The 11321-nt window shown below is 53.0% G+C and overlaps 1 protein-coding gene across 4 annotated transcripts in view; it reads right to left on the bottom strand.

Moving 5' to 3' along the window:
- The window catches only part of LOC107518008 (oral-facial-digital syndrome 1 protein), a 33299-nt gene extending 28374 nt beyond the window's left edge, over window positions 1-4925 (bottom strand). For 2 of the 4 annotated variants that reach the window (XM_036235715.1, XM_016159301.2), the window contains exons 1-2: window positions 1391-1653; window positions 1075-1202 (exon numbers count right to left, since the gene is read on the bottom strand). In XM_036235715.1, coding sequence (XP_036091608.1) covers window positions 1075-1170 — 96 coding nt within the window. In that variant the 5' untranslated portion in view covers window positions 1171-1202; window positions 1391-1653. Of the gene's footprint in view, window positions 1-1074; window positions 1203-1390; window positions 1654-4167; window positions 4339-4812 lie in introns of those variants that run through there. The other 2 variants (XM_036235714.1, XM_036235713.1) reach the window with 2 other exon arrangements.
- Window positions 4926-11321: the final 6396 nt, after the last annotated feature.

An 11321-nucleotide genomic window follows, 5' to 3' on the forward strand; every position in this document is an offset into this window, starting at 1 on the left:
CGTAAAATATGCTTCTGAAATATACATGGTAATAAAAACATTTGAACTAATCCTGATCTTTGCTGTTAATTCATCTATAAAGTGGGCTAATAAATATTTGCTGCCCAAATTAAATATTCGACAAGGGACTGCTATTTAAATTACCCATGCATCCAAATATGAGCCTGGTGCCACCAAAAATGAAGATTTCAAGAAACTTTTAAGGACACAGGAAAATGTTCACCATCTAATATTAAACTAAGGAGGATACAGATACACACACACACACACACACACACACACACACCATTATGCCAGTTAGTGGTTGTAGCAGAGTTGACTTTTTATTTTGACTTTTCTCCTGTATGTTTTTCTGTATTTTTCAGATGAGTCTGAATTGGTTTGTTTTAAAGTTACAAAAACAATGGAGGAAGGAGAAGGAGGAAAAAAAATCAAGGTCATTTTTTCTTAATTTCCCACTTTAAGCAAAAAATATACTTCTATAATGTATATAGTAATGAAATGTACATAGTACACAGTAGTGTATACAGTCATTCAAATCCTTTCTGTTAATTCATATAGTGTACTAATAAATGTATGCTGCCCAAATTAAATATTCATACCTTTCAATATATTTTAAAGAAGTTCTCTTTCCTCAAACTATTCTACAGTAAGCAGTTGGTTTTTTAAAGTCATAATACTGGAGTGAGCTATGCATGTTTTCTATACGGTTTCAATGTCTTTCATTCAAACATGACTGTTACAAAACCACTTATTAATTCAGGAACCTATGAGCCAGATTTATAAAACCCTAATCTCCCTAAAACGTATTCATTTCATGAAGGTGCCCATTCTTAATGACCATTCAATAAATCTATAATTTGAATATGTTCTTTTAAGACGACTCAACCTCGAAACCATTTGAGATTGTTGCTTCAGGATGGGCTCATACAGGACATGAAAACACCGCTCAACAATACGATCTACAGATCATACTCCTTTCAAAACCGAAGAACTGGACGGACCTCAATGTGGACCACCTGTTACATATCACACTTGGAAAAGCTGCCCAACGGAGACGCCTAAAACTGGTACCTTGAGCGCGTCCAGGATACCCCGATCCTTAAACGTCTGGTACAGCTTTTCCCGCAGTTCGTCCTGACTCAACAACATCTTAGTTTTGGGGGGCATGGTGCACTGGCGGAGAAAACGGCTGCGGTGACCTAGCAGGCAGAGAGAGGGAGGTGAAGTCGGAGCACAGCCCCCTGGCGGGCCCGCAGGAAGCCCCGTGAGGCCCCCGCGGGGACCGCGGCGTCAACGAAAACAAGAGGCTCCGTTGGCGCCGGGCCCGAGGCGGCGCCTGCCTGCCTCCTCCCAAGCCAGCCGCGCCCGCCCCGAGTGGGGGACGCACCCCGGGCTGCGAGCCGAGGACGAGGGGCGTCCCCGCCCGCGGAGCCCGCGTCCGTCCCGGGGCAGCGGGAGGAACCAGGAAGCGGCGCGCTCTGCCTCCCCCTCGGAACTCAGGCACAAGGGGCGCCGTTCCCGTCGCGACTCGGACGGGCAGGCGGGGTCGTGACCCACGCGCGACGTGCCCCGGCGGCCGGACGGCAGCGACCGGGAGAGACGAGGCGCCACGGCTGAGGGCCGGTCCCGCCCCCTCGCGAAGGCAGCCGCGCCGCGCCGCGCCGCTCGCCGGGAGCGCGACTGCGCATGCGCGGGGCTGCGCCGCGCGCCGGCCCCGCCCACTGGCCCCTCCCACATATCGCGAGAACGCAACGGCCGCGTCTCGCGAGCGCTGCTCCGGGAATCTCGGCGGAAGCGGCTGCGGCGCGGGCCTGGGGCTGTTTGCGTGGTCCGCGTCCCCGCGCCCATGGGACATGGCGTGAGCAGGGGGCGGGGACGCGGCAGGCTCTCCAGGGCACGTCCCCGGACCTGTCCCTCCGCCCTGTTCCCGTCCGGGGCAGCCAGGCCCGACCTGGCCTTGCCCCCGCTGGCTGAGTCCAGCACCGCTCCCCCGGCCCGTGCACAGCGCGTTGCAACCTGCGGACGTCCCCGAGCTCGGGGGCTGCGCTTCTGGGGCCTTTCACTAGGTCACCCAGCTCACCACCCAGGGCGTCTCCACTGCGGCTCGGTTGCCATGTGGACCCCGCGTATTCGCTGCGGGCGCTGTTCTGTGCACTGCTGGGTGTCCCGCTGCGCACCTTCCCAGCAGCCGTGACAACCAGGAGTGTCTCCAGACACCGCCAGGTGCCCTCTGGAAGGCAGAATCGCCGCTGGTTGAAAATCAGCGAGCTCACCCACTGTTTTCGCATGCTCTGAGGGAGAAGAAAGGGAGCCGGGTGCCCACGATGCTTAAATCTAATTAGAAAAGGAACCAGTCTCTCCAGAAGCAGTAATGAAAAAAACATTGTAGCGGGAGAGCTGGCTGAGAGCCAAGATGCCTTGTCGACTGGATAACGAGTTTCGAAAAAGTCGAAAATGGAAGTGGCCGGGACATCGCTGGGGAAAAAAAAAAAAAAAAAAAAAAAAAAAAAATGACTTCATCTGGGCCTCGATGGGTAGCATTTGGTTGGTGGCAAAAAAAAAAAAAAAAAAAGCAAATCCTTGTCACTCCTGTAGTCAAGTGCCTCTCCCAAACCCGCAGCGGTGGATAATTGATCAGGAGAGGAAACCCATGTGCCATCCCTAGTCACATCCCTTTTCCATTAGACAGCATATCTTATAGAAAGATACCGTTGTGTCCCCGCCAAAAAGGTCTCCCCGCGTCAGTTTAAACATTCTCAGTTCCTTCAGTAGTTTTCCAGATCATTCCTAAGCCTGGATCCTGCCCTCCTCCCAACACAGTCTAGTTTTTCTTTTCAAACGCTATTTCCAGAACTGAGAACATTCCCCAGAGGTGATATTGGCGAAGAGGACATTGTCTTCTGCGAACGCAGCCTAGGGTTGGCATGAGCTGGTTTCTTGACCAGTATGAGACAGCCGCGTCTTATTCAGCCCGCAAGCAATGAAAACTTACGAGTTCCTGTAGGTGAACTACTCTTAAACTAGGTTATCCTCATCCTGTTATGCAGTTCATTTTTTTCAAGCCCAAGGATAAGACTTTCTTCTACAATCTCTGAAACTGTTTTTTTTTAAATGTCACCTAATTCTAGCCATGCAGATATTTTAGAATCCTGACTCTTCTAATCATTCGGCTGCCCTTAGCATGCTCTCTTTGAATGTGGTAAGCTGTCTTCATCTCAGTTGATTCAGATCTTGAGCTGGGATAGGTTAAGGTCAAACTCAAAGGTCCCGTAGACGCCCTGCTGTCAACTGATCTGGAGCACTTTATCCTTCAAGTCAGCTGTGGCTTGCGTCCCGTATTCAACATGGAGTGAGTGCTTCCTGGACCCCTGCACCGCTGCAGCTTGGGAGACGCCACAGATGGTGTCACCATCCAGGCTACAGCTCTAGTTGTTTTGGATCCTAAATTACTTCCTGAACTGACCTATTGTGTCCTGCATTTCCCTTCCGAACAGAAAATGTAAGCTTGGCATGGCTTGTTCTCAGTACAACCAGGAGTACACGAAAGAAGAATAACCTACTCTACTGTGTCTAGGGATTCACATTAAAGGAGTTAATGTATTATAAAAGTTCCTAGTGTGGTGTCTGACCAAAGAGAGCCATTTAATACATATTTCTGTTGGAGTTTTAATCTCTTCAAAAGTACTCAATTATAGACTGGGAGACAAGCCTTTTTTTGTTTCTGAAAATTGGAATAACACCTATCTCTGATGGACGGTATGGATGGCTCTTTTCTTTCCTGCGACTTCTCACGTTACCGATCACTAGATATACAATCACATCTGTTTAATCCGGGATACCTAGTTTGCTGAGAACTGAAGACTTGTATGTATTAAAATGTCTAGATTTTTTTAAATATCCCTATCTCGAGGTTCAGAGCCTGTCTAACCTTGTTTCTTCCACCCACACTTGCTGCTTGAAAATCATTCTGTTTGAAAAAAAGTGTGTACCAGGTTCTAGAAGCAATGGCCTTTCTCCCTAGCTTCTTCCTGGTTGTGGCCTGAAAAGGCTTTGTTTTTTCTTACATATCCCACACATTTCAGCTCATTTGGGGCTTTTTCCTTCCTGGTCTTGCCTCCGGGCTTCTGGTCCCATTTTTATGTTCATTACTAGTTCACGTCCTACCTATTACACTAGGTACACATCCTCTTTGAGTTCAAAGTAGTCCAGAGCTCCTTGTGGCACCCCGTTGACTTCGTTCCTTGTCTCTCTCAGAAGCAGCTCAAGTCATCCTAGCCCCTGAGACAGCTTCCGTTCTCACCAGCGCACCTCCATTCTTCCAGCAAGCCCTGTCGCCTGTCATGGAGGGTTTCTTCGTTAAGTACCTTAACTTTAGGAGCTTCTCACACAAGTGCTGAGCATCACTTGAACACAGACTGTCAATCAGGCCTGAGACCCCGAAGTCCTCAGCACGGAGCTTTTCCGTGTTAGGCTACCGTGCCTCGTTCCTGCATTCCCTTCCCTCTACTCAGCATTCTCTATCCCACGCTGCCCAGAGCACAGCCCCCTCCTCGCAGCTCCACTCTGCAAACACTGGGCGCTTATGTGTTAGGCTCCGTGTTAGAGGTACCGGCCGGAAAACACCTCCGCCCGGCCCTTTTCCACACTGTTCCTCTAAGTAGCTTCACCCTGACACCATGGCCTCCTCCCCACTCTTCCCACAGTGCTCTGAACCTCACATCCCGTGGTAAATGACCTTGTCACTACTCTACGGAATACGCCTTCTACCTTTTGGCCGACACTTCTTAAATGTCTCCTTTTTCCTCATACCTGTGCCGTGACAGATGCCTGCAGTCCTGCCCGGTGCTCAGAGCAACGAGGCCATCAGAAGCGGCTGCGGACTCGTGCACAAGGACGCCTGACCGGTTCTGGGACTTCTTGCTCTAGGGACGAGGATGACAAAAAGACACTTGAGAAGAAATAGCTGATAACACGGTCGTGGCCTTGAGGCTGAGTCTGGGAATTGGCCGCAGCTCGTATTTACTAACCTGACAGTAACTATTAATAAATTCCGAGGCCGGCATTGTGCGAGGGCATACAAAGCCGTGGAGGCAGGGCCGGGGGCCGCCAGCATTGCCGCTCCTGGCCAGGCCTCCTCTCCCTGACCCGTGTGAGTAAAAGCATTTCCAGACTCCGACTCTCCTTCCTGACCGTCTCCGCAACATGCCGGCAGGTTTTTTGTTTTTTGTTTTTTCTGTTTAGCTTTGATATGTGTGTTCATTTCCTACTCCTGCTCTAACGAATTCCCACAAATTCAGCGGCTTAAAACAACACAATTGTGGTACCTCACAGCTCTGCGGCATAGAGGTTCAACGCGGTCTCCCCGGGCGGAAATCCAGGTCTCGGGAGGGCTGCGTTCCCTTCCGGGGGCCCCCGGGAAGAATCTGTCTCTTCATCCTTTCCAGCTCCCGGAGGCCGCCCGTGTTCCGTGACTCCCGGCCCCTCCTTCCATCGGTGAAGCTGGCCACATCGCATCTCGTGGCTCGAACAGCAGAAATTGATTTTCCCCCGGGTTCGGAGACAGGAAGTCGGAGAGGCAGGTGTGGGCAGGTGTGGGCCTTACGTTCCGGCGCCTTCCGCTCCCGTCTCCCGCTTCTAAGGCCCCTCGTCACTGTATTGGGCCCGCCCGGCCCGCCCGGGATCTCCCTGTCTTCGGGTCAGCTAACGCGAAGGCTTAATTCCCCTCCGGCTCGTACGTGGACAGTCGCAGGTTCCCGAGGCGAGACTCGGGTGTGGACTTGATGAGGAGCAGCGGGGCTGTCCTGGCTGTCACCCCAAGTCCACAATTGACGTGTTCGTTTGCATTCCTCTGCCCGCCCTTCCCGATTTCCTTTCTCGGCGAGAGCGCCGATGTTCTGCTCGACCACGTCAGTCGGGCATTCAGAAACACCCTCGAGTCCCCAGCTCAATCCGTCGCCAAGTTCTGTGTGGCTGCCTCCGAGAGCCGCCGCTCACAGCCAGCGAGTCCTCCGCCGGCCGGGGGCTCCTGGGCACCGAGCCCGGCCTCACCCAGGGGCTTCGGGTGGCATCTCCATGCTGCCTGTGACGAAACCGAGATGCAGACAGTCGGTGCGATGTCCTCAAAGCCACACGGACGGCAGGCGGCGGCGCCGGGGTGGCACTGAGCACGACACCTCGCGGAACGTTCCAGGGACAGCCCCGCGGTCACGGTGCGGCCGTTTCCACGGCAAGACGGCCCAGCGCGCTCGTTGAAGGCCGGCGTCGCATTCCAATGTCCATCGTCTCTGGGGACTGTGCCAGCAGGCCGGCGACGTGGTCAACAAGCGCAGGACGCCATGGTCTCCCAGGCGTCCCCCGACCACCGACGTGGCCGTGCTGTTTACGTGCCTCTGTCTCCCCAAAACGCCGCGTCTCGCGACGAGCCCCCGCGAACGCCGCTTCCTCCTGCGCGACGCCTCTCTCCTCCCCGCGGGTCGGGTCCCCCCAAAAGACACATGAAAATCCTCAACCGCGGGGTCTCTCGGTGAGGCCTTCTTTGGACCTCACAGGCTGCGGAGGCGGTGGAGGAGGATGGCCGTAAGTCCTGCGGCCGGCGACCGTGTCAGCGGAGGAACTGCCACGTGAGCCCACCGTCCGTGTCCTGGGCGTCTGCTCCCTGAGATTAAAAACATTTCTCCGTAAAGATAGCGCCATCCGGTTTTCATCGCACCATTATTCGCGGTGGCCAGGACGTGCAGGCAACCGAAGTGTCCCTACGATGCACGATTGGACAAAGAAGCTGCCAGACCCACACACAGTGCAACACGGCTCGGGCGTAGGAAAAGACGAGAGACCACTATCGTCGACACCACGGACGCACCGCGAAATGCTCACGCGAAGCGAGATGAGTCCCACGGGAAACATGGAGGAGCACGTGACTCCCCCGCCACGCGGGACGCGAACACGGAAGCAACGAAGGAGCGAGACAAACCAACAAACAGACTCAGAGGCACCGACGAGCGTCTCGTGGCGACTCTCGGGCGCAGCGCGCAGGGCGTGGTGAACCGCGCACTTGAAACCAACATATTTCCGGTCATCGATGTCACCGCGATAAGTCGAATTAAAAAGCACACGGAAAAGGAGACAGAGAACCGCGTCGGTGGACGCGGGAGCAGAGGCCGGAACGACGCGTCCCCAAGCCAGGGACGGGCATGCTGGCCGGCAGCCACCGGGGCCGCGTCCTGCGGGAAAGAGCGTCCGCGACGACCTGCGTAGAAGGGACCGGCCTCGCCAAGGCCGTGGGCTCGGTGTCGTAGCCTCTGGACCTGGCAGGCGGCTCATGTGTGTGTGTGTGTGTGTGTGTGTGTGTGTGTGTGTGTTTAAGGCCACCTCGTCTGTGGCACGTTGTCCCGGTGGCCTCCAGGAGACGCACAGACGAGCACCGAAAACAACGGCTGCCTTGCACCCGTCACGGCGCGGTGAGGGGGTGACCGGTGTCGTCCCCAAAACGCGCTTGGCGTCCTCACTCTCAAACCCGGGAACGGGACTTCTTTGCAAGCGAGGTCTTTGCAGATAAGCGAGGTACGACGAGGCAGCTGGGGCGGAGCCGGACTCAGCACGACTGTGGTGCCTGTTGTCGAGAGGGAAAACTTGGCCGTGGGCCGCGTGTGGAAAGAGTCGCACCCCGCGGGGATGAAGGCAGGATCAGGGCGCCGAGCCACCCAGCCACGGGGCACCGAGGGCGGTGGCTGCCAGCAGAACCCGGGGAGGGGCACGGAGCAGATCCGGCTGCAGGAGGAGCCAACCCCAGCGACGCCCCGATTTTGAAAGTGTGCCGAAGTGCGAGGGGCCGCTTCCCACATGTCCTGAGGCCCCCTTGCTGGTGGCACTTTGGTACAGCAGCCACAGGAACAAGAAGCCCTAAAAATGTAATTTATATTTATATTTATTTCTAAATGAAGCATATATATGTATACACACACACGTACATAAACACACTGGGCTGTTACATAACTGACTTCTCTTGTGAATCCGATGACTGATTTCCATGAAAAACAGGCTTTCCTGTCATGCTCAGAAACAGCCCTCCGGGACACAAGGTCACTCAGGCCCCATCCAAAGGCGACTCTGCCCTGTTTTAACATCCCGAAGCTTTCAGGGTAAGACGAGCAGAAAGATCCCCTGGGACAGCAGCTCAGCCACGTTTTATAAGAGGCTCCGTTTATCTCGTTTCAACCTTGGGCACCGTCGGCTATAAAAATAAAACACACACACACACAAACACACAGTCTAATTGTAGCATGTCGAGCCCAACCCTGGACGTCCTGGCTCAGAAGAGGAGGAAAGAGCTGTAGAAATCTGTAATTTAGAAGCTTCCTCGGACGGTTCTGGCCCAGCACCAAGCCGTACAAACTCTGATTCCTAGCTCTGTACAACGGAGAGAACAGACCCGGTGTTTCTGAGAGTCACAGAGGACGTCTCTGTGAGGGCGACGTGGCGTTTCTAAGAAAGACGTCTTGGAGGAGTTCGACTCTCTAATTTCCCCTTTTGGTAAAAAGGCGAATGGGACCTCAGCGGCCGTGAATTCCAGTTTTTGACTTGCCTGCGTTCATTTTCTCTGTTACTTCCATGTAGTAAACAAAAGTCCTTTATTCATGCGTCCGGTGAGAAATCTTACTCCGCGTTTTCCAAACCGCTTGACAGGTTTTCAGCTTTTTAAAAATTTCGTCTGAAGATTTATGAAATGCCATGTAAGTGAGAGAAACGTCTAACAGTTTAAAAGCTGAAAGCAAACAGATACAGGATAGGAGTGTGCGCCAGCTTCAGAAACGGATAAAGGATTAAGTGTCGAAGAGATTAAAACTTCAGTAGTCATCGGGAAAAAAAAAAAAACAGTACAGGCAAAATGTGAGTCAAACACGTTGGGCTCTGTATTAAAATGAAGGATGGAAGTTGAGATTAAGAATAGCTTCTATGCATTTTTTTTTTTTTTTTAAGAAATAGGCCAGCGTATATAAGACATTTTCTCGTGGAAACGATGCGTGCATTTTACCCCGATGGGCATTTCTTTTCTCTTGCTTGAGAACATCGAAGGCGAGGGGACAGGTTCAGGAACGTGCGCTCCCAGGTCACCCGTGTGTGGCGCGCAGACAACTCTCGTCGTCTCGTGAAAACGTTCAGGCGCCGTTGCCCGTCGAAGGATTACGTTCCAGGAAGCAAATTCTTATCCGGGAGGACGTGTTGTCTTCGTAAATGTTCATGGTGAAAGCTCCGATCACAGCGCAGGACGAAGCAAACATGGGGTGGAAGAAAGGAGGGGAGGAGGAGGGGAAGAAGAAAGAGGGAGGGAAGGGAGGGAGGAAGGAAGGAAGGAAGGAAGGAAGGAAGGAAGGAAGGAAGGAAGGAAGGAAGGAAATGATGACAGATGATAGGAAATTACAGGTAAATGACAGATAGATTGATGAGTGGATAGACAGGTAATGGATGATATGCATGAATGGATAGATGATAGGCAGGCAGATTATAGAGAGATAGATGATAGATAGATACATAGATAGATAGATAGATAGATACATAGATACATAGATAGATACATAGATACATAGATAGATACATACATACATAGATAGATACATAGATAGATACATAGATACATAGATATACATAGATACATAGATAGATACATACATACATAGATAGATACATACATACATACATAGATACATAGATAGATAGATACACAGATAGATACATAGATACATAGATAGATACATACATACATAGATAGATACATAGATACATAGACAATGGGTGGATAGACAGATGGACAGACAGACAGACAGAAGGTAGATATGGGAAAGAAAGAAGGAAGGAAGGGAGGGAAGGAGGGAGGGAGGGAGGGAGGGAGGAGGAGGAGGAGGAGACGAAGCTTGGAGTCCATGCTGCAGCCTGGCGGCCCCTGCCCCCCTGAGCCTCTGCCGGGGTTCAGCCCTCCCTTCTGCGTCGAGCTCGGCAGGACGGGGCGGGGGTCGTGCTGAGCCCGGCGCAAGGCCGCCATGCGCTCGCCCGCCCCCCAGTGTCTGGAACACCTTCTCTCCGCGGCCCTCGACCACGGCGGTCTCGCCTCCAAGGGACGTTCGGCGAAGCCTCCAGGCCTTTCTGGTTGTCGACGTCGGGGGCGAGGTGTGTCCTCGTGGCGGAGACTCCAGGGTCTCTGCTGCACACCCCGCAGTGCCCGGGACTCCCAGGTGAGAGCCAGCAGCCCGGGCGTCAGCACCACCGGCCAAGAGTGTTAGCACCCACGGCCCGGGCGTCAGCAGCCTGGTGGCCGGCCAGGAACACCGTGTGCGTGCCGAGTTCACAAATATGAGTTGCACGGAGGGCACCCCGTCGGGAGCCATTCTGAGAAGCCACAATGAGGCACTGAAGAAGTCGCGTAGCTAAAAGCCACGCTATGGCCGATGAGTTTAAAACAATGGTCACCTTGGCGAGCCTCATGAAGTCACCTTTTAAGGTTATGGAATGTTGTACTACCATGGAAACAAGAACATGTAGGATCTTAGGTAATTGACCAGCATCGTTTTAGATACGTATGGTGTGCTTTGCTATGGTAACGTGGTGATTGATTATGGGATTCAAAAATCACGTAAAAAGGCTGTGCTACATAAACTCGGGGCTGCAGCTCCGACTGCGTGCCCTCCCGGAAAGATCTTTCCTGGCTTCTCTTTTTTCCCTTAGGCTTCACCCCCCTCTTTCAGGTACTGATCGACTCTAGCCAGCTGGCTCCGGCAGCAGACAGCGGTGTGGACAGGGCCTCGGGGTTTGTATCTCAGAGCATTTCTGGTTTCTCTGTTTCTTTCCGAACGGCCTGTGCCCAAAGCGTTGTAAGACGCGTCACGGCCTCTGTCCGTACGCTGTCCCGCTCGGCAGACGCGTTCCCCGTAAAAGGCCCCTGGGCCGCCTTCCTCCCATGTGTTAAGCTCGTTAAGAAAATTTGCAGCTGTCAAGGGGTCAGTGGGCAAAGCGAGTCTCAAATCAAAAGCCGGTCATGTCCAGGGCACTGAATATAAAAACCAGATGCGGGAGAGACGTTCTTATGTGAGGGGGGAAAAAAATCTCTGGAAAGGACCTAGTTTTCCCTCTGATGTCGCGTGAAATATGTGTTCGGCTACGATATGGAAAAAAAATAATAAAAGTGCTCATTCGTGAATACAGAACGGAATCAAATGTCACGAAAAATCCCGGGGCGAGTCTGGACGCACAGCCCGTTGGCCCGCGGGGGTGAGTGGCCGCGGCTTTGCTCGGGCTCGTTTCCGGTGTTCGGCTCTGCGGCTGCCGCC

This window comes from Rousettus aegyptiacus, unplaced genomic scaffold, assembly GCF_014176215.1.
Source record: "Rousettus aegyptiacus isolate mRouAeg1 unplaced genomic scaffold, mRouAeg1.p scaffold_m13_p_19, whole genome shotgun sequence".
NCBI lineage: Eukaryota > Metazoa > Chordata > Mammalia > Chiroptera > Pteropodidae > Rousettus > Rousettus aegyptiacus.